Consider the following 27743-nt stretch of genomic DNA (forward strand, 5'->3'; position numbering starts at 1 on the left):
GATGTGCGAAGCATAAATATTTGTTCTTTTTTTGTCTTTTTGCAATAAGCTTTCAGAAATTTAAAGCCATTTATTAAATCTGCAAAATTTTATGGAGATTACGCTATCATTAAAAAATTAATTGTGTAACATTAAAGTCAATGAATAATTTTGCCGATCTTTTGTAAATTCTTGAATAACATTTACCGTTTGTTTCAGCACGGCGTTAGTACTATTTATATAAATGGAGCAAAAGATGTAGGGTAATCGCACGCCATCGCAAAATATCTAGGAATATATTCTTAATATGCAAAGAAAATTAAAAAGCAAAAAAAAATACTACGGTATCTCATTGTATTTGTAATTACAGAGTATAATATTGCGGTGTCATTTTACAATTACTAAGTAACTCGTACTCTGTACGATACTGCGTACCGGGTGTATTCTAAACTGTATACAAGCGTTATAAATGCGATTTTCTTTTTTCTTCGTTTCAAATGAGACTGAAATATTTACACGTTCAAGAGAAATATTAATGCAAACAATATCTAAAAATTATTAAATTATTAAAGGAAAAAGGAAAGATTAAGTAATTCCTGAAAATATTAAAAAAAAAAAAAAAAAACGAAGTTTATTGATAGAAAGAAACTGTTTTTAGACGCGTTCTTTTAGTCTACGCGACTGTGATCATTTTAGAAACGCCCATGTACGAACCCGAACCAGCAATCAACTTTGTGATAGTCTGTGTACCGATTTGGCAAACTTTGTTGAATTGATCCCATTTCCTATAGATGGAATGTATAATTATTAGAACTTTGTCGCGTACATACAAAAAAAAAAAAAACATTTACTACTTTATGAAATGATAAAGACATTGTATTGTCCCTTGATTTATATAATATAGTAGTATAGGTACATTTAATAATAAATCGGAATATTATCTAGAAATTAATCGTCATTCAGTCTCAAGTCAAATTAATAATGATTAAAGTGATTTTTTTCAATCTTCTTTTTTTTAATTATTTAATATCATCCACATGCTTCTTTATTTTTCTGTTCATTTTTCAACCATTTGTTTATAATTAATACTTTTACATTTGAATCTTATTTTCAATTACGAATATTTTCAATATTTTATGGAAATACGCATCTCTACAAAAATATACATAAGATGGTACATACATTTCGAAAATGAATTACACATATTCGAATTTAAAACGTGCATCCTTACATTATAGATGGCGCTCTACAATTATTCTCGCCAGTTACTCAGTTGAGGACAGTCTAACGCGTGCAATGCATACATTGTTAATATTTGAAATATAAAACGTTGCGTGTCATTTAGTGACGTTTATTTGCCTTATTATTTATTGCATGCCACAACTATGTCAACGTTTACTTTTGGAACACCTACAACTTCGAGCAACACAAGTTTTGGATTTGGACAAAAGTAAATACACAATTTTACATTTCGTATCCTTAACTGAAATTAAATTAATTAACCTCGCATTATGAAACCGAAACATAGGGTTTTATATTTAAAATTTATACACTGAAATATTGATAATTTACTGTGTTCTAGACCTGCAACAGGTTTTAATTTAACTAGTACACCTTTTGGTTCAAGTACTTCAGCACCAACATTAACCTTTGGAGCTCCATCCACACCGGCAACAACAACAACTGGGCTTAATTTTGGATTTAATAGTACACCTACAACTGCTGCACAGACACAATCAACTGGTTTACTTTTAGGATCAAATACAACTAGTACAACTACTGCGAGCAGTTTATTTCCAGCTCCAACTACGTCTGCGCCATTATTTGGTGGACTTTCTTTTGGCACACCAGCAACAACTTCTACATTGACATTTGGTGCTACATCTGCTACAGCTACAACTGGAAATGTTACCTTTGGTGCACCTACTACGACAAGTATGTGATAATTGAAGATATAATTTAATATTATTAATAATCAAAATATTATCTCTAATATTTTGTATTTACAGCATCACTTTTTGGTAGTGGTAATTTATTAGGATCAAAATTAGCTACTAGTGGTACTACAACTACCACAAGCACTACCAATAAAGGACTAGGGGGATTAGATATATCATCAAGTAATAAAGGATTTTCACAAGCAAATACTAATCCAGCTGCTGCTAAAGAAAATATTTGGCCACCAGAATTATTACAGACAATAGAGAAATTCAAGTAATTATTATATAGTAGAACTATTATATTAGAACTGCATAAAATTAATTAATTTAATATATGTTCTTAATTAATTATAGAGAGTTTGTGAAAGAACAAAAGGTATTGTCTTCAGATATAGCAAGGGGCTCTGCAAGACCGTTAAATCGATGTGCGGAAGATACAGCATCATTGATGGAACTTTTAACAACATTAGCTGGATCAGTTCAACGAGATCGTTCTGCTGCTGATAAGTTGAAACAAGACACAGCAAAAGCATTACAAAGTTCTGAAGTAGCTCAAAGAACGCATGATACTCCACCAGGATTACAATATGAAAACAATGCACCATTATTATTTTTTATGGAATTGGCTGATAGCTTTGAACATGATTTACTGTTATTTAGATCTCAAATTGAAACAACAGAAAAACATATACAGACAATGATGACTCCAAAGACTTTAACTCCGCAAGGTAAATTTATATTAGTATTAATGTTCCTCAAAATTTTAAAATATCTTTCAATTGGTTTTTAGAATTGACGATGGCTATGAGTAAACTTCACGAGTCTCTTGTTGCTGTTGCTGGTAAATTGCAAGGTGTACATTCGAAAGTACAACAACAAAAGGAACAGTATTTAAACTTTAGAAAATACGTTTTAAAAGATAATACAAACGTTTTTGAAGATATTAAACCAGATGGAAAAATATCTCGAAGTAGTATTGGAAAAATTACGAGTGGTCCTACGCCATTTGGTCCAGGTAATTGATAATTTTTAAAACTTACTGTAATATGCAAGTATTTATTTTATTTCATGTAACTATTAACGTGTTATATACTTTACTTTTATAGGAAATAAAAGTTTCCTTTCATCAACAGCACTAAATTCTAACAGACTAGGAAGTTATGAAACACGAAATCCATTAGGTAAATGAAATTAATATATAAATTTATAATGTTAATATATTTTTTGCTGAAAACAAAACCCCTAAAACAACGTATTTTCGTTGTTTCAACTATCCCATGAATATCTCCTACCTTCAGGTCTTGCGTGGATTTAGTATGAGGTAGATTTACTAACATTTAACGCCCTTTACTAAGTATTGTAGAATTTCACATATATGAATAGAAAGACTGTTGCAACTAATTATTCTGTAAATATGATCGATTTAAAATTTTTTATTTCTGTGATTTGATTTTGATTTTGTCTTTCCAGGAAAAGAGTAAGGAATCTATTTTAGTTTATAAGGTACTATATTTTTCTTCAGTTTCTGTTTGTGTTGTGAAATGTGGAAAGGGATGCATAACTTTTATACTTAACATTTACTAATTATATACGAGAATATTCATTTTTAATAATAGTGAAATAAATGATATTCTGTTTTCTTCTTTTTCTTAATTTGCATTTTCAAATATCACATAGTAAAGGGAGGTTGAAATCTGTGCTTGTTAAGGAATGGCTGTGTATTTTATATGTACTTTAATTGCTTCTGCTTCTTGGTGGTTTTGTAAGAATGCCCGCGTTAACTAGATTATATATTTAAAAGAATACACAACAATATATAGGGATACTGTTGAATATTAGTTTTATTAAAAGAAAGTATATAAATATGTCAATGTTGCTACTTTGTTACTTTTCAATGACATTTTAATTCATTGAAACACAGCTTTAGCTATTGTACACGTCAATTAATCTGACTCTTAGAAATAGATGCAAAATAATTCAGTATATATGTTGTTACAGTTTGGGGAAATACAATACCAACACCATCTGCTACTAACATTACTCTAAGTTCGTCATTGAAACCACCAACAGCAAGTTTGACCTTTAATACTCCGCCAAATCTTACTACACCTTTACCAACGAGTGAATCAAACTCGAGTTTTCAACTTCAGAAACCTCCTATTGGTAATAAAAGAGGAAAACATTAAATCGAGTTTATATTTATTCTCGTATTGTTAAGAATATTTTAACATATGATTATAAATATCCTACTTGATTTTAATATTAATATTTCGATTTAATATTATTATTTTTTTAAAACAAGAATGTTTTATAAGAAAATAAATTGTTATTAAATTCTATAATTATAAGCATTTTATATATACAATAGTACAACTATATTTTAAGAAAATATTTACTTGAAGCATTTCTGTAATTCAAAGTATATTTTACTAATTTTATAATTAGGTATAGATTTATATAAGAAATTAGAACTGTTCGCGAAGCATTATGAAATAACATAAATTGTATATGTAAAATGCTTGTGAGCAGAACATTTGAAAAAAGAATGAGTACCTAAATTAAATTTTTTTAAACAAGTTGCTAGAAATTTTTTACAGATATCTTTTATTTTTCTTTCTTTTTTAATATATTATAAATTCATACAATTTATATAGTACAAAAAGTGTTATTTTTTTAATATTTTTCTCTTACTTTCTATCCTTCTTTCTTTATAACGTTCAAAACTTTCTTTCTATCCCGAAACATATTAGAAAAAGTTATTTGAACTAATTACCTGAAATGTATTAGTTCTTTTTTTACAATATATGCAGAACAAGAATTAAAAAAATATTTCTACTCATCGTTATATAGCACCAACTTCTATGATGGGAATCAACAATTTGAAGGCATGTTGAATGTAAGAACTTGCATTTGAAGCCTATTTAAAAAAAAAAAAATGAAAATTTATTTCTTCACACATGTATACTATAATTTAATACATAATAGTATTCTCTTACCTCCATGAGAATCGTTGTTATATTAGTTTTAATAGTATGAGGTTTATCTGAAGTTTCTGCAAGCTTATTTAAAACACTACAGTAAGTATTAGCTAATATTCCAATTTGATTAGACAGAATATTTGTTAACTGAACTAGTGAATCAGTTTCATTAACAGTGCTTCGATGTTCTTTAATTAAAAGTAATTCTGCGGTTTTATGAAACCTTTCTACAGAAAATGCTGTAAATTGTGCCAAAACTGAAATAGCATGTTCAAAAGTTTCTTGATCGTTATGTGGTAAAGTAGTATAATTTTTAGAGTCTTGAAAAGCCTAAAATCAATATTTAACTTTGTATAATGCATTCAAGAGATAATAGTAAACTCTCGTATTATTAGGACAGAAATTATTTACCTCGTGTAACTTTTCATATGTAATGTTAATTCCAAGATCGCTGCAAGCTTCTTGTAATTTATATTTCAAGTCTTTCTCATCTGTTTCATCGTTGTATTCATCATCATTATCTAATGCACATAATTCTTCAACTTCTTCCAACATTTTTTCAACAGAATTTAATTCATTTGTATCTAAGCTATTCAAATGCTGTTGTATTTTAATATTACTTTGTTTTGATAGCATTTCTAATGCTTCTATATGAACAAGTCCTTGATAATCATCAAAGAGACTTTCAAAATGTACTTTTCTCATTTTCTGTCTTTCTTCCATTGTTCTCTCTGTGCTATCTGCTTTTTCTTTAGCTTCTCGTAGAATCTGAGATAAATTAGGCTTATCTGTTTCATTTATAAAGAAGGTTCTCTTTTTCTTTAAGCCTGGATCACCTTCTTGTAAAACTTCCATTGTCTTTTTACCAATGGCTTCTAACGTATCTAATCCACCACTCACAACTTTGCTTCCAGTTGATTCAACCAGTTTTGTTATTGATGATACACTTGATATAAGATTTCCAAACCCGAAAGAAGATTGTTCTTTGGTCTGTTCCTCTTTACCATCTGGAAATTAACTGGAAGTTAACTAAAATAAAAATATGACAGTTTTATAATTTAGCTGTAATTATACCATTAGATAATAGTAGTGGTATAGTTTATTTTCAATCTCTTGACTATAAAAGGAACTTGGTTCACAATTATATATTTTTTCTATTGTCTTTCATTCTCACTTATTCATCTACACACAGATCCATCCACTCGCACACACAATCTTATTTTACTCTTATTTTACATATTACATATCTATTGTCTATCGTCTACCTATCTATTAGCTATTACATATGTCTATTATATCATTAAATATATCCATCCTACATCATTTATAAATATATAATAAAAGTTACCATTGTCTGTCTGATTTTCTTGTTCTTCATTTGCAATAGATTTAGGTTCATCAGATAAAGCCATTGATTCTTCCAAAAGAGTAAGTCCTTGTGATACATGGCTAGTTATTGTAGAAACTCCAACACTAGCTGTATTAATTAAAGAACTTACACCCCAATTACCCCAACCCCAACTTGTGGATGAGCTACTTGTTTCTTCAGCAACTAATGATAATCTTTTTAATACTGGTTGCAATTTCTCCTCAATCAATTCCTCTGGTAATTCAATTGGATCTTCAAGTCCTTCCCAACCTTCAGATTTAAATACTTCTTTGAATGTTTTATCAGATTTCAATTCTTCTGGCATATCAGATTCTGTTATCTCATCATCCATAGAACATTTACTAAGCACATCTTCTCCTGTCATCAGTATATCCCTTTCATTAATATGTGTACCTATGTTATCTATATCAGTCATAAGGTTACTACTTGGCATAACCTTTGTCCCTAACTTCTTTACACCTAATTTCTTTCCTTTGTATTGAATCTTTTCTTTTTCATTCAACTTAACTGTCAACTCAGAATGTAAGTCCATATTAACATCTTTTTCAGGGGATACTTCATTTCTTCTTAACTCTATGTTTTCATTATTATTTTCCACTTTCAAGTCTGTATCACCAGTGTTGATCCGTACACATTCTACTTTCTGTGAGTCGATAGTTGAAATGTTTTCATCTTTTTTTTCACAAGTTTCGTCAACATTAATAATTGGTTGCTCGTGCTTCTTATAATTACGTGTATCTTTAGTACTGATATTTTTATCAGCTCTTGTTCCATTAGCTGGCGTATCCATTGTCTGCCAATATTTTTCTTTACTTCTACCGAAATTTATATTTGTATACGGTTGTCGAGGCACATATTCCGTATCGTCATCAGATTCCGAATCTATCGTGTTTGGTGAATTCCACTGTTGCAATTGAGTACTTCTTTTTGTTGGTATATCATGGTTCATCTCCTCGTCAGCGCTTTCAAAGTCATCGCTCTCGGATGTTGCCATATTAACTTTGTACAAAACACTAGATTACTTCTTATTTATTAGAAACAATTTACGAACTATGTTCGAATCTCGATACGATCGGTTTACGTTACAATTGCACATTCAGTTTCTCGTAACGTGTAGAAAATTTGGGTTAAAAATGTCGCCACGTTCAGGAAACCTCCATACGTTCACATATCTGCACTCTCCACCACGTATATACATACATAATTATACACATGTCACGTGTCTTGCCAAGGAAGTAAGAATTCACACACTTTATCAAATTTATAGTAAATGTATAGATCGAAAAAATCGTGCATGCGAAAAATATTCTAAATTCTAAACCACTGGATTTTAATGCGACATGGATATAATTTCTTTTACTAAAGTGATATGAACTTTATATAGAAATTTTACAAATCAAATGCAGATTCTTAAATAGAATAAAATATTTATTTTCAGATTAAAAGGAATGAAGGAGATTATGCTAAAGACACATATTCTCACATTGTGGACGAAAATGTATTTATTATCAAAATAATAAAAAAAAAAAAACAAATGTTAATACTCATACAGAACAGTAAAAATGTGACATGTGAAATATTTGGATTGAGGCTAATAAGTTAATTTCAAGCAAAATGATAGGAGTGAATAACGATAAATGACGCAAGTAGGAGACTAAATTACTCGATCGAATATCGATAACATTTGGAAGCCACGCATCAAGCGAAATAACAGCGAGGAGAAAAAAAAATAGAAAGAAGAAGCAATACATGCGAATACCACAGTGGCTTATGAGACATTCTCGAAGGGGCAGCAACGGATTACCATCAGTTTATTCATTCGTCCCGGATGTTCAACGGTCTTGAGTGCACCTGCGTTTCCATGAGAGTCGTACGGTGGTGCCGCCGATGCAATATAACGGAAAATATGCGAAACTGTGGAAAGGGCATCGTGTTCGTCTGTTCCCGTCGTCGTTCGTGCACAGCGGTCAGAGACACGAGAGCTTTCGGCCTAGTAGTGGGAGACGATTCGAGAGAAAGAGAGAGAAAGAAGGAGAATACCAAAGGCTGAGAGGGGATTACGTTCGGTTCTCATCGGTGTACGCGTTAAGGCGAAGAGGAAGAGAGAGTGAGTGAGAAGCATTGCCAAGCGCACACGGTATGAACGTCCAGTGGCATGTTTCAAACACTCAACATGCTTGTAGTTGGCGCGAGGTTGTAGTATCGTACGAAACGAAAGAGTAGTTTGCGCGTATTCTTGCCACTTGAAACAACGGACTTGACAGAGTGTAGAATCTTCGCCGAGGCCATGTTCAATTCGATCCATGAACGGAGCAAAAGTGTCTTGCGGTAACCGTAACAGTGTTCCTGGCAGTTTCGTTCCGTGTAAGTAAAAAGACGGAATGAAATAAAACGCGTGGGGGAGAAACGCGAGGCGAATTCTGACATTCCTCGAAGGGAACGTCGCGTTGATTCCGCGCTGTCTTTCGCGGACGACGAGCACGAAGTTTAGTGAGAGAAAGAAAAGGGAGCACACGGTGAAATGTACTCGATAGTACCGGCATTAGCGTGCACTTCTTAAAGCGGGTCGCAGACGCAGATGCTGCCCCGTCTCTGCTCCGAGAAACTCGTCGTCGTTCCTGCTGCTCCAAAATGAGAACGACGTGGTTGTTACGCGTTTGAACAATTCACCAATTTTCCTCGAAAATTTCATCAATGAAACGTGCACCTGAACGACGTTAGCCGGAGAAGTGTTCTCTGTTCGATTACCGGCCCGATTCCTCGAATATTTTTCTAAGTGTTCCTGCTTTTCCCGATGGTGTAAAACAAATGATAAAATCGTGTAAGAACAGTAAGTAGGAATTAAAGGATGGTGTAAAAAGAACATCGCACGTGATACGTGGTAAAACCAAGGGCCTGATAAACAAAAGGATAAGAGTGCAAATAAAAGTGAACGACAGAGTGAGACGGCAAAGGAAGGGTGAAAGTGGTTTTTCATATTTTTTCTCTACCAAATTCGGTTTACGGTTGGTGATGTGAAGAAAGCAAATCTAAAGGCTGTGTGCTATTTGGTATATTTCATTCGTCGATATATTGCAAAGTGACGAGTGCGGGATTAAAAGAAATATAAGTGTTACGATAATGTAACGGGCATTTATACTGGCGATCTTGTACAAATGTAGGACCACAGTACCGTCTCAAGGCAAGATACCAACAGTGGACTTTTCTTCGACGGCCAGCTATGTTAACGGTGGAATTCCGCTCGAGAGGAATCTGAAGGCGGGGACTCTGACGTCACTCCGCTCATGATAATGAGGTATTCATGATGGCGGAGTAGCGCGCGAGGGAGAAAGAGAGAGCGAGAACGTGTGTGTACATTATATATACTACATGAAATCTACATATATGTATACATATGCACGTGATGTTTCTATCTTTCTCTCTCACACTCTTTTCCTTCCCTATTTCTTTTTCCCTCGCTTCTTTTTTTTTCTCTTTCCTTTCGACAGAGTATGTATACGTGCGCGTATATAGAGATGTATGTATGTGTGTATGTATGCACGCGCACGTGTGTGTATTCAGTGGCATGCAACACATCCTTTCTATCTCCATTCCACTGTATATCGGTGTGTATTACTATTGCGTGCCTTCTCTTTACCAACTCGAATGTTCCCTCTTTGTCTCTCTTACATCGACTGTCTTTCTTTCTCTTTCATCAATACAGCGTGTATGTGGCACGGGGAGTGTGTGCTCGCGCGCACAGATATGTGCCTGTCGACTGGTCGGTGATAGAGAGTTTTGGATGGATTTAGAGCGCAGTGAAATATGCCAAGGAGACGGAATGGGGAGATACCGCTTCCGGAAGGGTGGGACGTCGCGCAAGACTTTGATGGAAAAGTGTATTTCATCGATCACAACACAAGAAAAACAACGTGGATCGATCCTAGAGACAGGTACGCCATTTTCTATGTATATGTTTGTATGCACGCGTACACGTGCTAAAACAGCGAGTATATATGAAATTGCGTGCGATCTCTATGCGCGAACCTTATTTCATTTAAAGATCGCATTCGATTTTTTCCTCTTTCTTTCCGTGAATTTATGGACACGGATGAACAAGACGTTTTGTGCTTATTTGTGATAATAAACGTCTGTGTGTATAGTGAGCAGATTCGTCATAGACACATACACACGAGCGGGAACGTGAAATATTTCTGACGTTACATTGCCCTCGTGTGAGCGCCCCTTAAGTTCCTCGAGCGTGTGTATCTACTACGTGTATGCGTATATTCATACACCGAGGACTCGCCGCGCCCGCATTCCAGTCGCCAGGGCCGCCGCGCTGTCGATGAAAAACTCGAGAAATCTGGTGACCACGGTCGCACGCGAAAATAAAACTACTATTCATTTGAACTTTCTGATAGAAAAGTCACAATTTCACTGCGTTTTAACCAGTTGCAATTGTTGCCTGTGGAAATATCGAGTTTTTTATCTCAAATTTGATACATATTAACCATTTTGTTTTTTCTTATTTTATTATTACTTAAATGTTATGTACTATATTTATATATATATATTTATTCATTTTCTATAATGAAGATAAAATCAATAAGTGTTAGGTATTCATCAATTATTACGCTTCTAATATGTTTCATCTACATATGAATATGTGCCGTTCATAATCTATAAATTAAACACTGAAGAATTTACAAATACGCATAAATTACAAATGCTAATTTTTTAGATTATAATAAGTTAATGATCAAATATTAACAATCACTTGATACAACACTGTATGTGAATAGTAATAATAATAATCTACATAGCTGGACTAATTTTCAAGCGAAGTAATTTTTCAAAAGCAGAAATTATTACCCATTCGACTCAGGAATGTCCAGTATCTGCATTCTTAATGCGTGAAATCGTACAGAATATCTTTTCTGATTCGTCAAAAGATCAAATAAAGCAAGTGCTAGTCTCGCGATGGATCCAGTGAATGGCGCTCGTTATCGAGCAAAAGACTAAAATCTCGTTATAAAACTGGCTTACATGAACACCGTGTTCCACGTGTCCACGTTGCCTAGATTAATGTGTATACGCGTACCCGAGGAACGTGGTGTAAGTGAACCATCTTACGGGGCTAACCGGTATATAACGTACATGCAACTGATCGGTACCTAAAAATAGACCTTGGTACAAGGGTATTACTCTTCCGATTTTGATGTCGCCATTAAGACATCGATCTCGTTACATGCAGTCCTTTCGTTCGATTTTCCTTTCTTGCTTCGAGAAAAGAAACACTAATTCACAATATATTACCCATATCACTGTATCATATATTCTGTATATATGTGTAGTAGCTTACGAAAGTATTTGAACATTTTCTATAAAACACTCTTATCTGAAATGTTTCGAAATTTCATTAGCACTGTAATTAGACACTACTGTCATGATTATATTTAATAAAATCTGAAATCAATCTGAAAATATACTTACTGAGAGGCTACAAGAAATCTATTATAAGTACAGATTTTACAGAGAGGTTAAAAATATGTAAGCAATCGGTTATCCATTATATTAATAAGTCTCAATAGTTCAGCAAGATCATCATAATACGTGTGATACGTTTAAAATGGTTACTTATATTATACACTAATTTTTCAGTAAGTATATGTTTGGATAAATATCCTATAATTTTTAGTTTACATTTTCAGATTTGTTTCAAATTTTATCAATATAGTTATGATAGTCAGGTTTCACTACGGGCGCGTTAGTGCTTTTAATTAAAATGTTTCATACAATACGCGTATTATATTTGTAAAAGCAAGTTCTACAAGTATTCAATTTTTTTCATTTAACAAATCCCAAAGATATTGAACAATCACAAAAATTTTCTGCAGTGTTAATAATAATAGCGTGTATACAAAATAAAAATTGAAATATTTCAATGATATTTTGTGATATCACTGACGTATAATTGATACTTGTTTTCCACTCGAGTTATCGTCCAGCAATTCAAACGCAGATTACAGTCGACCTGTGTTTGCTGCTGTTTTTGTTTGCACATTTGGCACGCGAACAACAGAGCAGAGCCCGGTGTACGGTTATTCCGTGTGCCGGCGACTTTCGCGTTCCTCGAAATCTCGAAATTTCGTTCCCCGAATCCACTAAGCTCCTCTCGCCGCCTCTCGTCACCTGTTTCTTTTTTGGAAACTCGAATCGAATTCGCACGCGTTTCGTTTCGCCCGGTTTTCCCACTGTGCGTTCCTCACGCACTGCAACGTGTGGCATCTGCTCGACATCTGTGTTTAGGAAAATTCTTTCGCTCTCACGAGCGCGCGCATGCGCGCCAACGTGCCTCCACCATTTTTTTTCTTTCTCGCATTCTTTCGGTTCGAGTTCTTATAACATCGTTTCGTAAATTTACGATCGATACGCAACTGTTTATAGATTCATGGTTGGTTTCTTTTCGAATTCATTTTTCAAATTCGATTTCTGGATGTACGATTTTTGTTATTCGGTTCATTTGAAACATGTTGAACGTGAATTATTTCCTCGTACGTAGGCTGCAAGAATGTCCGTGAAAAGGAAAGAGAGAACGGTTGTTTCTCGGCTGTATTATGCAATTGTGACTTAAGAAAATATCGATATGCTGTCAACTTTCAAAGATAGTCATTCGTGTTGCTTGTAGGTACGTCTTGGTTTTCCTAAGTAATTGATCAATAAGCATGTAGTAGTTTGTTGATATTTAATCGTTTATATTCAACTATTATTATAGTTGGATATTAATACATATGTAGTTTGTAAACTATCATCAAATACGAGGTTAGGGTATTATGTAAAAAATTGTTTTATTTTCTGCAGACTTGAAATTATTTTTATAATTTACCTAATGAATCTATTTTAATCGGATTATTTGATTATTTATTTTATTAATGTATATTTTTCATTCATAAACTTGCTTACGTAATCACGACAGTTATCCATTTGCTCGAAGTCAAGATAGAAATCGTACGATTTCCATCTGGTATTTCTTCATTTGTAAATCAATCAGTATTATAACTAAATATGACGCTATTGACTGCGTAATTATTGTTTTAATAAGGAAAATTTATTGTTTTAGTAAGGAAAAATGAATAACTGACTTTCAATTATGAAATTAATATTGAAAAAGCGATTGAGGAAGGAAAATATTATTTTCGGGTTCTAACATTTGTTTCGTAATTATTCGAATAAAAATCTATCATCTGAGAATGAAGTCATCATCTGTAATAATGAATTTTTAATATGAAAAATAGTGAAAAAATCGTATAGTGCTGTTTAAGAAAGTGAAAGTGACCTCGATCTTTTATTCAAAAAAATGTCTTTTAGCAATTTTTTTTATCTTACTATTAGTCCGTTGTCGATTTAATTCCGACCATTTTTAATTCAACGAAATTTTTTGTTAGTTTAATGGCAATAAAAATTGTTTTAGATGTATTTCGCGATTAAATTTACCTTTCTTTCTTTTCGTATAAATAAAGCTTCAAGAAGCTATATCATATTTACACTCGCAAAGAGTAAAATCGATCTAAGTGGAATTAATTTGTGTTTATTATAATACTTTTCACTTCTGTGATTATACATAGAGGTTCTTAGTTAAGAAATGCCTCGATTAACGAATTAATAAGCTTGTAGAGCCGTAAATGAATTATTCGTGGTTTTAATAAGGATGGGATTGAATTCGGCCAAAATATTTGCAATGTAATTCGCGAATTTTTTGGCGCGAAGGAATAACGTTAAAGGGATATACGGGCAGCGTGATATTGCGTATACATGTGCGTGACCAAAGCCATGGCACGAATTACGAGGCAGGAGTGTTCCCAAACTTGGAAATTCGAGACATTCCTAGGCCGTGACACATCCACGTACAGAGAACGAAGGCAAACGGAGATTCCTGTAAGCTGAGTACCATTATTTTCTTCTTGGAATTTTTACGCTCGAACACGTTTCAAAACGACTCGGCAACCCGACCGTCTCTCCATCAACGCAAACAGTCATTATGTCGTTAGAAATATTTTCAGCTATCATTCGCAATCACGATTTATACGCTTAACCGGCCTGTACGTGACCGATCGTGGAATATCCTCGTTGCCCATTGCAATTAAATACCTTGAATTCGAGCCTGCATATTTCCATGACCGTATGATTAACTGTGCTGGTATTCCCTATTGTAGTAAGTTTTCAACGTCGTTGGAATCCGAGATATGTGAAAAATTCCTTAGATTATTACGTAGACGTTTTGAGGTTAGGTTAGAAAAGTAAAGTTTTAGTTAGAAGAAGAAAACTAGTGTAAAATACGCGCGTAAGTTTTAATATTTATGACAAGCGTACAACATTCATCGTTGATTGCTATTGTCGTCATAATTCTTCAAATACCTTCGATAATCTCGTTATTTATTACAATTAAATACCTCGAATTCGTTTCTTCATATTTTTATCAATCGTACGATTAATCGTGTCAGTATTATTTGGCATTCTCCGTTGTAGTGGCCTTCCAACGTTGCTTAACTCTAAGAAAGGTATGTGAAAGATTTATTGGACTTTTGGAGGTTAGGTTACATTAGGGAAGCAAAACCAGAGTGTAAAATACGCGCAGAAATTTTAATATTTATGAAAATACGCATTAATCCGTTAACTAGACCATTTCAGAAAATCTTCAAACCATGGACTTAAGAATTAACTACATTTATTTTTAATTAATTTTAATTATATCGTGTTTAGTTTCTACACGTGTAAATACGGCATACAACAGCTCGTAAATATTTACTAACAATATTAGTTTAGTCCTGCAAGAAAGTCCGAGTCATTCAAAATTGAATTTTTAAATACGTACATGAATTTAAAAATATATAAAATATTCCAAGCACATTATATACTTATCTAGTACGATATTTAGCAGGTAAAGAGATTGTCTACCTAAATCCTACTTTTTTTATTTATCTTTATGAAAATATGATATGCATAAATATGCGTTGTCCACTTATGAATCGATCGAACGAGGTTCACGCCGTGAACAGGTAAAAATGCGAAAACGCGAGCGATATCGACGACGTGCACGCGTTCCATAATGCACAGCTAGTGCCCTTGGGTCAAAGCTTGGTAGTCGAAGAGGAACACCTACACGATTTGTATGCCCACGCATAGATGCTTGTTTGCTCGCGGTTGACGTTACATTCAGGGCCGTGTGTCTCACCTAGTCGCGAAATAAATAGTCACACCTGCTTTCAAGCGTAGCAGCCCTTAACGCGTTAACTGCTACGGTGGCCATGGGTGGCCCACGTTGCTAAATTTCTTAGAACGGATAGGATAAAACGAATATTAAATAATAGACCATCGAATTTTGAATGTAGATGATTCAAATAACATCGTCCTAAAAAGGTTCTCGAATACGATACAATATTTTGCAAGAATTAATTGTTATCAGACTGAAAGTGAAATATTAATAAGATCAAGGATATTAAGTTACATTAAGACATCCAGTTAGATGTTTCGACAATTTTATTTATTTTAATATACCGTGGTAAGATAATTGCTCTTATCTGTTATCATCTTACATTTCACCGTTAGAGGCCATTAACGAGATATTTCTCATCTTTCATTTATCAATAAAGAATAGTTATTATAATCGCTAAGAACGGTGGTAACGTCTCTTCTATTATATTGAATTATCTACTTTTTTATCGGATTTAATTAAATGAAAATTTATTGGTTAGTTAAGTCTAGTTAAGTCTAGAGAATAGAGGAAGATATGTGTAATAGTTTAAAAATATACTCGTTTATTTCATTTTACATTCACAACCGTATTTTGTATTTTATTTTATAATCATTATTTTATAATTCATGAATGTCGATCATTCTTATATTAAACGTTTCACCTGTCTGTATTTCATTCGATTTACGTAATTAACGTAATCGATTTACATAATCCTGAACACTTTTATAAAACGATGGATAAGAAGACGATAAAATTTAGAAAGGTACAATGTAGCTGCATAGGACTGGCACGTAGGAACGTTCGAAAAGCTGCGTTCTTAATTTACGCAATCGATTTGATTGAAATTCATCGCGTGAGATAGTTGGCTAAAACGCAGAAATTATTCGACACTGCCGATATCAAACGAAACTTTCTAGTACCATTAGATCTCTAATAATCTGCTGACAGCGAGCGTATCGAGTGTCAGACAGAAGGCATAGGAATGCAGGAATTTGCAAGTTAGGTGTGGCTACGCGCGTTAAAGAGTTAGACGCTGAAGAATCGAATCCAGAAGTAACATTAATTTTACAATGAATAATTCCACGCAAATCATCCTCCGAAGTACTCTTCCTAGATTTTTACTTTTAACACTTGGTAGTTTCCCTTTCGATCCTAACATTGTACGCTAATTGTATATGTTTCTGCGATTACTGTTCTATAATAATGTTCTAGTATTTAATATCATTAATTAATCGTTACTAATTAACGTTAATCGTTCGTAATATTTTAGTATAATATAAATATGTCTAAAATATCCTCCATACTGTTTAGAACACGCAAACTCATGGCAATTTTAAATAACCGTAATTAAATAAATATGTATTATGATTCTACTATTAAAAAAAAAAAAAAAAAAGATAGATGACACAAATTGGTATAAATTAAAGTGAAATCAATGGTATATCGGTATCCGTCGTGAATGTATATTCCATCAGAGCGTATAAAAATACCTAGAGCGACATAACCTATTCTTGAAATGCATTTCGTAGCTACGATATAACGTAACACCGTAATCGGATTCCAACAAGAGAAACGATTGGAATTTCGAATCTTCCGTTGGTGTTTAACGCGATACGATTTTACACGGTTGTTAAAATAGAGGTTATGGCGTTCGTGAAAAGCGCGAGCAGGGACGCGTGGGTGTGTTTCCGCGCTCGCCCATCGACAGACCAAACGAGATTACTTTATAGCTATAATCTGTCGTGTTCCGGGCCCATTGTTCCTCGGTGTACCTCGATACAGGTATGCGCCGGTAGATTATACAATCTCATTCACGTGTACGCCAATGTATTTTTAAACGTTAACATTACGTTTCACGGGTGTTGTTACCGTTGCGATCAAGCAGAACCGAGGAAAAGGAAAAACGGTGTTCGTCGTGGCGGCTTTCGTTTCTTCAGAACAGACCACGAAACCAAATACTAGGCGAGATACTAGGCGTAATGATGAGAGAAGGTTGCGAGAATAATTCTAGTTTAGTCAAAGTTCGCAAATATTAGAATATCTATCAATCTGTTATTCTATAAAACGATGATAATTAGTTCAAATTGTTGATGAAAGATTTAATCGATCAGGACTTTATATTCGTGCAAGATTAGATTCCATAAGAGTCCGAAGAATGCGTAGAAATTATACGCGACAGTTGCAAGAGGATAGCGAATCAACAATTAACGCCACGAAGAAGTTAGATAAGAAACTTGGAGTTGTTTATCCACGTAATAAGAGTAACGAGAAACCGAATCTGTAGTACGAATGCTAAAATTGCGTTTAAATCCGCGGAAAAACATTCACGGTCTAGTTTTAGCAGTGGATAGATTTGTTACAGTTTTTTTTTTTTAAGAAAGAAAAACGTTTTACCTCGTATCGACAATGCTTCGAAACAAAGCGATCTTCTTTCTTTAGACTTATTTTCGTTTCGTGCGATTTTAAAGAATCGAAGAATCGAATTACACAATCCGTAGCGACATCGCGCGTTCACCACTCTGTCCTATGTGTTTGTTTCTAACACATCTAGCATAACCGAGACAAACGCGACAGTAATAGGTTGCTGCGTGCTTCCTGTCGTTGTCGTGCCCTCTGTTGTTAGTTTCCCGTCGGTAAACATCGCTTCTCAGCTTCCTTCGTGGAAGAAGACTAGTGGTAGAAGCGAAGTCGACCGAACGTATCGTAAAAGCAGCCTTTGAAAGTCTTAACAAGCGGCGTGTGCTGATAGCGTGGCGTTAGTAACGCATTGTTCCGATATAACAATACCATATTGTCACAGCTAATGAATTCATTTTTTCTATCCTCTGTACCGGTGAAAGAAAGAAAGACAACTTACTATCACGTTTGGAAAAAAATTCCATTGACTTTCAGCAATCTGTCGAACGTGTCTCTTCGTTTTATTGTAATATTATGTATCGTTAGGATTAAGTTATCAATGCTGTTGCTAGATATTTATGCAAATCGATAGTCGTAGACGTTAAGCGGACCTTTTTTCCATTCGCTAAACATAGTTCTATACAATTTCGATTGTTACACGCAGTCGGCGCATTTTTACGTTTTCTTTCATATTCCACTATACGAGAGCCATAAGCGCGAGTGTACGCCGTACAAAAATCGATTTTCAATTTGTGCAACGATCTCTGAATAAGCATCGAGGTGTGCGCGTGCTCGCTCTTGACTCTCGCTCGACTATATTTCAAATATCGATCGGAATAGCAGAATAATAAATGGTAAGGAACTCGTTGGACAACCTATTGTACAAACTCGCGAGCAGAAACTCGCGCTATGTCAAATCGATTTAACCATGGTATAGCGCGATTCTATCGATACGGAACGTGCGTTTATGCAATTTTTATTACTCGATTTGTCTGTCCCATAGTCTCGCTTCCTCCACCTCCTCCGGTTGCTGTTCCTGCCTCGTCGCCTCCAATGTCGCCCTCCCCTCTTCGCCCCCCCTGCCTCTTCAACTGCCCCCTTCTCTCTTGTCCACGTTATTCCTCCGTCATGATGTACGTTCTTGACCCTCCTTCTCCTGCTTCCTCCTTCGTATTATAGGACAGCGCCGCGGTAAGGCCAAGGGCACATTAAAAACGTGAATCACGCGGCGGAAAAGGAATTAAGGAATTGTCGCTGAAATTCCATAACGTCCGCCAACATTTTCGAACATTTATTATGCCCGATCGTGCCTCGCACAGGATGTCGTTACTCGTTCAGCGTGCTACAAGCTCTCAAGTGCTGCTTCGTCCGGCCAGTTGTTAAGAAGCTTTTTGCATTAGATCTTTTTATTTTTATCACGCATATGTCGTCGCATCGATCGTTCCAAGAATCCTATCGATGTAATTTTTGCGCTTATAGCCTTATAGTTTCGTATCGCAGATAAGATATCGCGCCGTGGCGATAGTAATTCGCTATTATTATTTAGCCACTCGTGAAGCAATTAATTCGTCTAAATAACGGGCGATCACAACAGGTGCAACTTCTGATAAAAAAAAAAAAAGAATTTCTCGCTCCTCATTTTTCTTCCTTTTTCATTCTACTCTTCTTTACTCTTTTGGTATTCGCATTCTTCTTCTATGCCGATTACCGATTCCATTTCACTTTCGTCACGATAAAGTCGAGTTGGTCGCTGGCCTCCGGAGGTCAGGTTATTCTGTATGCAAGATATAATCTCTTTGTTGCGCGCACACGTATATAAGAAATGAAATTATTATCGAATTAGGTCGAATTAGCTCTTTTGCTTGTACAGTCATTACCGTTGTTGTTAGATACGTGTATCGTTATTTTTCTATCGATAAAATTCTTCCATCTCCAGCTGACCGACTATTTATTTCTTCCAGCGCGTGTATTCTTCAAGATAATCTCTTAAAACTTTTTTTTTTAGATGAAACATCGCTAATGTAATCGCTAGCCGAGTATCTGTCAGCGAGCGTTTCGCTGTTTAAACGCTTTCCTCGATGTTGAACTTTGCTTGCGCAAGGAAAATCACGGAAATTCAAAAATTACATTTGACGAAGAAAATCGATCGTTTTTATTACAGAGAACGTAACTTAGGATCGAAAAGTCGATTATTAGATTGCTCCGTGTTAAATAAAATTCTTGAACCAAGGTTGATTTTCGTCTTTGGCGAATTCCTCTCTCAACCTTCGAAATCTTTTCGGATTACGTCATGGCCTTGTCGTCGGTGTTTCTTGATCTCGTTGCCATTAAAATGCGAGAACAATTACGATTACCGTTTAATCGAACGATACCAAGGATTATACAAGGACGATCGTTTGTCCAAGTTGCATGAAAATAAATAGAGATGTTCCACAAATAACGATACATATATTCTTGCAAATAATTATCAGATTAGATTATTCTTGCTGTTTGTATTTGGATGGCGCTTTAAATAACGATTCTGCTACATTTTGGCAACCGTTTCTAGGTATATCAGCGAGTACAATAAAGTTTAAAGGCAAAATCGCTTTGACAAATTTCTGACGTCAATTAACCGCTACTGACGCAAACTGATTGCAGGAATTATTTTTGGGCCGTAAGATCGTGAAACGAACGCAACGACTAGAATATTCCATGTCGAAAATATCTTTAATATTCAACGTCTATCATATAATATATCACATAGCTGTGTATCGCTCTATACGTAATTAATATTTTTCTTAGAAGATTAGCAAATTCAAATTGACTTGGAGGAAAGAAAAGAAACTAGATTTCTCATATAATCCTATATGAAGGTTTAGAATTTCTATTGTTTATCACCGCGCTTGAATAGTTCTTCGAATTCAGTTGATACGAACTAACGATTCGTTTTCTTTCCGATTACAGATTTACAAAACCGCAAACATTCGCAGACTGTATTGGAAACGAGCTTCCACTTGGATGGGAAGAAGCTTACGACAAGCATGTGGGTGCATACTACATTAATCACGTTAATCGTGAGTATCCCGTATTTATCTAAATAGCCGGCATATCTGCCGCGTGAAAAGTATTTTTTAAATGTTATTTTCGCTGAACATTCTCCGGATGACGATGCGGCGTAAGATTAACAACCTTTTGTCGCGTGAAATGCGTTGTGGAAAACGTGCGATGACTAACAACAACCGCAAGATTATGTATCGACTGTGCATGAAAAGTTGGAAACCGAGAAGAATTACGACGAGAAACGTATTAAGCGGCTCCTTTCAATTTTCTCTCATAGTTATAGTCTTGAAAAACAGAGTTCGATAATGTCAGTTGATTGGAAAAAATTACAAATGGAATGTCGCCTTAATGCAACCTGTTGGGCCTTAATGAGATATCTTGCACGAAGCGTTCCACGAGCGACATTTACAACGCGTGCAAACGATTGAAAGACGCGTGAAACAAAGATCTATAGTCTTAAGGTGTATCTAATTTATCTCTTTTCTTTTTCGATCGTTTCAGAAACGACGCAACTGGAGGATCCAAGGCAAGAATGGCGAGCCATTCAGGAGGCCATGCTTCGAGAATACCTTCAGACCGCACAGGACGTACTCGAGGTAAGTCTCGAGTGTCCTTTTAATTATTTTCGTCGCGTTGAGGCACGCGAATCGTCCATACGAAAGGGGCTTTTAACGAGGAACGTCGATTCGTGTTTTATAGTACAAGTTTATGCGTCAACCGCGTCCCACTAATTACGCTTTAAAACCTGATACTTTGGCAACTTGTATCATATATTCGAGGAAAATTGCTACCTATTTGAGAAACGATACGGTGAAACGAAATTGTTATTTTATATTCAAATTATTATTTTAGTCTCACTTACAACTCTTACGCGAAGAATTATTCTATTTTTATTAATCTGAAAAAGGATACGACTAATGTTGCACGGAGTTTGACTACTTGTCGCGGCAATTTGTTACAGTATACTTCGTATACTTCTACTGTATTTTCATGTTATCAGTTACATATACTTTGATAGTCTGAAAAGTTGAACTCGTACGGGAAATATGTTACAGTGTGACAGTTATACGTTGTACAAAAGAGAGAGGGAGAGAGCGAGATAATTGAAAAGTTTACGATAGCTGTACGAACTTTGTACGAACAAAGGACGCAAAAGCATGGTTCACATTAGTAAGAACAAGCAAAACGTTGTATACGTAATTCTTCTTTTCTCGAGACCACCGTAACACGTCGAAAAGCAAGGAACTATTTAAAAAATTTCACGACAATAAACGAGGCGAAACTACAAGACCAAAACATTTGCTTTAAATCTAATTTTACTCGAGTTTGTTTGACCTTCACGAACATTCTCGTTCATCGTTATTAATTAATTCTCAAGATGAAAACTCTTGCTATACACGCGTTGCTATTGAATTTTTCTCCTAGAGAGATGAAAAATTACCATGACAGTGACATTGAACGGTGGATAGCGTAAAGGCAAACAGATATTTCTCCTCCTGTGCACCCTCGGTGCCGATGAACCTCCGTTAGTTGGGATTATAAGCAGCGAGGGACCGATGAACTTTTAAACGAGGGACGGTGGGAGCTGTAGACAGGAAGTTATTTCGTGAGAAATCATGTTACTTCCGGTCACTAGCCGCTCCCCTTCGCCCGTTTGTATTCATATTTGTCGCCGGATCGGACGATTAACACCGGATTAACTAGTTTTCCCCTCTCGACGAGTCTGCAGTCCGGGGATACGCTTGTCCGCTCTCTTACGCGCTTCGCGGTTACATCATTCGAAAAGCGAGTCTTTTACGATGAGTTTACGTCTCGTGGACTTTCATTGTGTCACTGTAAAGCAAGCGAGTAATTAGTTAACGCGTACTCAGCGTTGAAATCGAACGAAAGCTCGTTTCTTATTTTTAGTTGGACCTCCGTCGTAATGTTTGCTTTCATCTCGCTCGTTGGGTATTTGATAAAACATCGGTCTATGAATTTCATCGATCGATCGCTTACGTATATATTAGGCTCGTCATCGGTATTGATCGCTTGTTATGATAAAAGAAATTCGATCATTTTCCATGAGAAAATTTTTGCATTAAGTTGTTAACATGGAACTTCAATACGATCTTTTTATATTTGTCATAGATAACTTTCAAAGTGACGGAAATATGGAAAATATGTTATTTGTCGGTGTTATATTTTCCCTGTTTTCCTTAATTTTAATCGATCTTGCTTCTTAATACACGCTCGTCTTTTTTATCTTATTAAAAATATTTTTCTATGTAAACTGCGAGAGGCAACGCGTCGAAATCTGCGAATAGCTGGCATCTTCGCCAAGAAGAAATTATAATAGTTGGCACGTCTGACGGCGCGTATATGCGATTTACCTTCGATTCGTCGTAAGAAATTTTCTCGTGAAACGATTTCGGCAATACGTTACGTCGATGTAGCGTCGCGTATTCGCGGAACGTGAATTTCCGAAAGTATAAATGCCAACTGTGCGAAATTCCCGCTGCCTACGCGAATATTTCGCGTTAGTCTGGCGCTCCGCAATTCCTTTCCAATTTCAATCAGAAATAAATATCCGCTATTGCCAAGGATATTTCACGTTCGTCTGTCTGCGAATCTTCTTTCGATAATATTCTTGGAAGAATTTCGTACGTCGCCGGAAGCGAAGGAAGACGGCTTTTCACGTGGAACGCGACAGGAAGTGGGAGAATGTCGATGTACGGTATATTTATTTCGGTCGAAATACTGCACGCGTGATGTCATCGTCGATTTTCAAGATTGGCTCGTGGCTCGATTCTAGTTTCGAGATTGTCTGGAGACTTCTCGACGACAGCCTTAGAACGCGTAATCCGCAGGGTGAGAGGAGTTCGTCCCGCAGACTAAACAACGGCTTGTCTCGCCTTCCTATTTTTTTCTCCCTTTTTTAAGAAAAGTCTAATGTTTCGTCTTTCTTCCTTCTTTTAGAAATTTTTAAATACGATTACCGTCAGTCATCAAATTACAAACTTCCCGATTCTATTCATCTTCATCTTGTAAAACGTAAAAATCATTGAAATCGTGCGAAGCAAGTTTTCTTTGTTACAATGTTAATTTAATTGTTTATACGATTTTCGTAAACAACCTCCGACAGCCTAATGCGTGGTTAACGATTGTTTTCATGTCTCAATGATGGCAATGAGACCAAGGAACACCGATGACGAGGTGCCATGACGTAATCTTGAGGAATTTCGAAAGTTTCATAGACAGGAGGAATTCGCGAAGACGAAGATTGACCTTGGTTGCGACGAGCTTATTTGTTATTGGAAGGTTATACGATCGGCTTTTTAATTTACCGAACGATAGTAGCATTAAATTCTTCGCTGTTTCTCCATGCTCATTTCTCTGCTTATTATGAATCACGAACTAGAAAAAATCTTGGCTTATTAGATGATAAAAGTAACGGAGTATCCAGCGAAGTTTAAGTGAAAAACGAATCCGAGCCAAAGAGGACGTTATACATCAAAAAGTCAGAAGCAGAACAGACAGCAGAAATAAGTGGGATAGACCGTGATAATTCTATTCGCTTATTCATTTTAATAATTCATCGATCCAACTGGGTCAGTGTTATACTTCACGGTACTCAATTATTAATTAGCCGAGTAGGTTGCTTGGTCTAAAAGCCATCCTAAACTCGATGAACGAATGGATGTTTCTTTTAACGAGAGACTTTCAAAACTTACGAACTTTTTTCGTATAACTGTGCATCGAAAGTTTAGTTGTTTGAATTTCTCGGGTCACTCACATAGATATAAACTTTTTCACAAGTAATACGTTCTTACGTATACGTGCTTATTCGTTACTTTCACTCGTTGTAGATCCTATGAACGAAATTTTCAAGCTTTTTTCGCCTCGTTACGTTTCCTTTTAATCCTTTCAGTTTCTTAATTAATTCCACGTACACTGTTAGCCATATCGTCATCTGTTACATTTATTCCAATATCCTGACAAATTGTACATAATTGTCTAAATAAAATATAAATAAATAAATATAATAAAAGGTATTAGAATACCGTCGTGAATACCATCGTATAAAAAAAGGAAAGTCAGAATAGGCTGTGATGAATCGAAGATCGTTCAGATTTTCGATGGGATCTATAAGATTATGAAACTCGGGTCGTCTCTTTCTCGTTCGCCAGCAATGGGAATTCTATCGTCTTTGTCGGTTCTCCGCGTTTCCAGTATTTTCCTTTTTCTCTCAGTTTTTCTCGCTTGCTCCCGCTTGCCAGCGGACTCTGGCTCCTTTACTCCTGTCTCTACGATGCCTCACGACTCTCTACGAGGCAGCGAGATGCGAGTGGAATTTTAATTGCCATTTATTTTTGCTCGCTCGGTTCCCTCGTACCGCTCGTCGCATCGTCTCGCGCGGACAGATACAAAACCGATTATGACACCGCCGGAGGAAGTTGCAGATCTCTCGATGCTTTAAATTATACAGGGTGTTCGGCAACAAATGGCAGAGAATTTAAGGGGCGCTTCTACGATACGGAACAAGACGAAAACGAAGAACAAGGGAGTGGCGTTTCAGACCACTTTGTTTATTAGTTATTAGCGTTTAAAAAGCAACCAAAATACCCCCGAAGCCTGGCAAACTTCTCTATACGAGCGAATGTAGGGCAGCCTAAACGATGGGGGGCACAGTGATCCTCAAACTTTAAAATGATTACGATGTTCAATACTCAAATTCCATAGGATGGTTTTATTTATTTTTATAAACATTCCGAATCGATCGAGACGATGTATTGAATTTTTTAATTGGTAAATAATTTTAAATCTGTAAAATAAGAAAAATATAATAAATTATATTCTCCTGTGATTTTTATACGTGCATATACGAGAGCATATGATCGTTGCATAAACATTACGCGAAACCGACGTATTAGTTTATTACATAATTACCTCGAAATCTATCGTGTCAAGCGCGGCTCGATACGATCGAGCTCTCTCGTAACAGTTCTCATCACTGACCAGTCCCAATCATTTTTGCCCGCGATACAAACGAAAGAAGAAATAAGTATATCGTGACTCTTGGCAAATAGGAACAGCCAGCACAGTCTGGCCGTTAATTTAAAACGTTCCGACAGGTGTAACGTCTAGTCCGAAGCGACGTTGGCTCTACCTAGCAATATGAACGTGTCTGCCGAGGAAAGTGTATCGGATACCGAAATACGTAAAATATACATATGTACGTTGTGTACCTTCACGCTCGAAATAGTGCTTGCCACGTACATACATATATACGTACACAGGCGCGTTCCGCCGAAGACGTCCTTTTATATGTACATACATGCGTCATAACGGTTTCAGAGACTGAAATTGCAGTCATTGACATCGTCATCGGTGTAGCCAGCGGAGCCAAATTCTGAACGCGATTTCTTTCAGATTAGCTTCGAAATCGTCACAGTCCCCCCGCTTCAAAATATCTTCTTACGCGTGAACGCGCGAAAGAAACACGACCTTTACACGTATCTGGTAGCAGAATATTCGTTAAATAGAACGTAGCGAGCACGTAAGGAGACTGGTCTAATATATTGGTCGATTTTGCGTTTCGATTTATGTAAGATTACTCAAATTACTAGATAGTGGAGCTACCTCCTTTTATTGCAGCAATTCGTTCAGTTAAAGAAACGAACATCGGCAGAGGCTGTTTCATCCACTAATTATTATAACGAGTACTTCATTTTGTACATTCTCTGTACTCTTGCGTGTTACGTGAATTTTGTTTCAATTTCCAACAAATATATAAAAATTCGGCATTGTTCGCATTAGAATCACGTTACGTAATCGATCTCGCCGATATTCGGCAATGGTATTCGAACGCGTGTCACCGAGTTTCTTCTGCACTCGAGGCCGAGCTTTTTTCATAATGCGCTGCTAATAACCCTATCTATATGTATATGTATCGAGGCTGCATTCGTGGGGACGCTCGTACTCGTTTACTATCCCCGCAAAATCGACTATAACGATCGCGTCGCGAGATTACACGGTTACGATGTCCGTGTGCCATTCGATGTAGCGTGGGCCGGCTTTAGGACGACGGTATCTTGGCAAGTGGGCAAGCAGACAAGCGAGCGAAGCAAAGCAGGCAAGCTTGCCATGAGAGATTGGAATGTCTCCCGTCCGTTCGAACCCTGTTCCCCTCCACACCTTTCCACCACTCTCCGCCCCCACCCTGCTTCCCCCTCGTGGCTCCGTGTCTCTATATACTGGCCCCTGCCAGTGACTTCCTCTTCTCTCTTCTACGTTTTACTTTATCTCTCTCCCACCGACGCTGTCTTCTTATTCCATCGTTTCTCCGCTGGGTCCCGGCGTGCAAGGTAGCGGCAAGTAGCGAGAACGAGAGACTGGATGCGTGGCACCATAGCGGAAAGGAGAGAAACGGTCAAAGAAAGACGAAAGGCTCTGCTAGCGATGGGGTTAACTTATTATAGTTAGTCGTCTTATATAGTTTTCGAGCTTTTCGGCGCCAAGCTTGCGTCGCTCGATAGAGGTTAGGCTCGCGCATGTGGTTGCTTCGATTGTTTGGTAATGTTGCTTGTGGAATGTGGTATTTTTAACGCGTTAAACGCGGAGCTAATTTTGCTCTACTTTGCATCTAGACGGCGTGTAAATATAGGAAATGCGTCTATGCATAAACAAAAAAAAAAAGTTTAGCATTGTTGCCCAAGGCAACGGCCGTTGCCGTAGATCGAATGATTTTTTTGGTTTCTTTAAATCGTTGATTAAACAATAGTAGCTTCGATTTCGGACCA

At 36.1% G+C, this 27743-nt stretch overlaps 3 protein-coding genes and 1 long non-coding RNA gene across 21 annotated transcripts in view; 2 read left to right on the forward strand and 2 right to left on the reverse strand.

Annotated features, from left to right (window-relative positions):
• The first annotated feature begins 1096 nt into the window (after window positions 1-1096).
• On the forward strand, window positions 1097-7804 carry LOC122574690 (nucleoporin p58/p45). 10 transcript variants are annotated; one of them, XM_043742590.1, is made up of 9 exons: window positions 1108-1429; window positions 1562-1914; window positions 1989-2193; window positions 2274-2647; window positions 2710-2934; window positions 3026-3100; window positions 3218-3240; window positions 3390-3422; window positions 7726-7804. In XM_043742590.1, exons 1-7 carry the CDS (start codon window positions 1365-1367, stop codon window positions 3232-3234), a joined length of 1314 nt encoding a protein of 437 aa, XP_043598525.1. In that variant the 5' UTR covers window positions 1108-1364; the 3' UTR covers window positions 3235-3240; window positions 3390-3422; window positions 7726-7804. The 10 variants fall into 10 exon arrangements, with proteins under 10 accessions (XP_043598521.1, XP_043598519.1, XP_043598522.1 ...); XM_043742588.1 differs by lacking the exon at window positions 7726-7804 and adding an exon at window positions 3918-4052; XM_043742585.1 differs by lacking the exons at window positions 3218-3240; window positions 3390-3422 and adding an exon at window positions 3918-4082 and having other exon boundaries at window positions 1102-1429.
• LOC122574689 (protein FAM114A2) lies at window positions 3941-7696 on the reverse strand. Of its 2 annotated transcripts, XR_006319138.1 has the most exons (5): window positions 6246-7696; window positions 5309-5904; window positions 4916-5227; window positions 4693-4836; window positions 3941-4076 (listed from the first exon to the last, which is right to left on the reverse strand). XR_006319138.1 is itself a non-coding variant. In XM_043742583.1 (4 exons), exons 1-4 carry the CDS (start codon window positions 7279-7281, stop codon window positions 4762-4764), a joined length of 2019 nt encoding a protein of 672 aa, XP_043598518.1. In that variant the 5' UTR covers window positions 7282-7286; the 3' UTR covers window positions 4604-4761. The 2 variants fall into 2 exon arrangements, 1 of the variants encoding a protein (XP_043598518.1); XM_043742583.1 differs by lacking the exon at window positions 3941-4076 and having other exon boundaries at window positions 4604-4836; window positions 6246-7286.
• A 587-nt stretch (window positions 7805-8391) lies between the features above and the next one.
• LOC122574684 (protein kibra) overlaps window positions 8392-27743 on the forward strand; it is a 42250-nt gene continuing 22898 nt past the window's right edge. For 6 of the 8 annotated variants that reach the window (XR_006319133.1, XR_006319134.1, XR_006319136.1 and 3 more), the window contains exons 1-4: window positions 8393-9582; window positions 9991-10219; window positions 20866-20975; window positions 21463-21557. Coding sequence is in view for 3 of the 8 variants with exons in the window: in XM_043742566.1 (XP_043598501.1) it covers window positions 10092-10219; window positions 20866-20975; window positions 21463-21557 (333 nt within the window). In the remaining 5 variants the exon portion in view is untranslated. Of the gene's footprint in view, window positions 9583-9990; window positions 10220-20865; window positions 20976-21462; window positions 21558-27743 lie in introns of all 8 variants that reach the window. The other 2 variants (XM_043742567.1, XM_043742568.1) reach the window with 2 other exon arrangements.
• Window positions 21568-26057, reverse strand: LOC122574695. Its single transcript, XR_006319141.1, has 3 exons — window positions 25891-26057; window positions 25017-25765; window positions 21568-24935 (listed from the first exon to the last, which is right to left on the reverse strand). It is a non-coding gene; the product is annotated as an uncharacterized LOC122574695 (long non-coding RNA).

Source organism: Bombus pyrosoma, linkage group LG14 (assembly GCF_014825855.1).
Source record: "Bombus pyrosoma isolate SC7728 linkage group LG14, ASM1482585v1, whole genome shotgun sequence".
Lineage (NCBI taxonomy): Eukaryota > Metazoa > Arthropoda > Insecta > Hymenoptera > Apidae > Bombus > Bombus pyrosoma.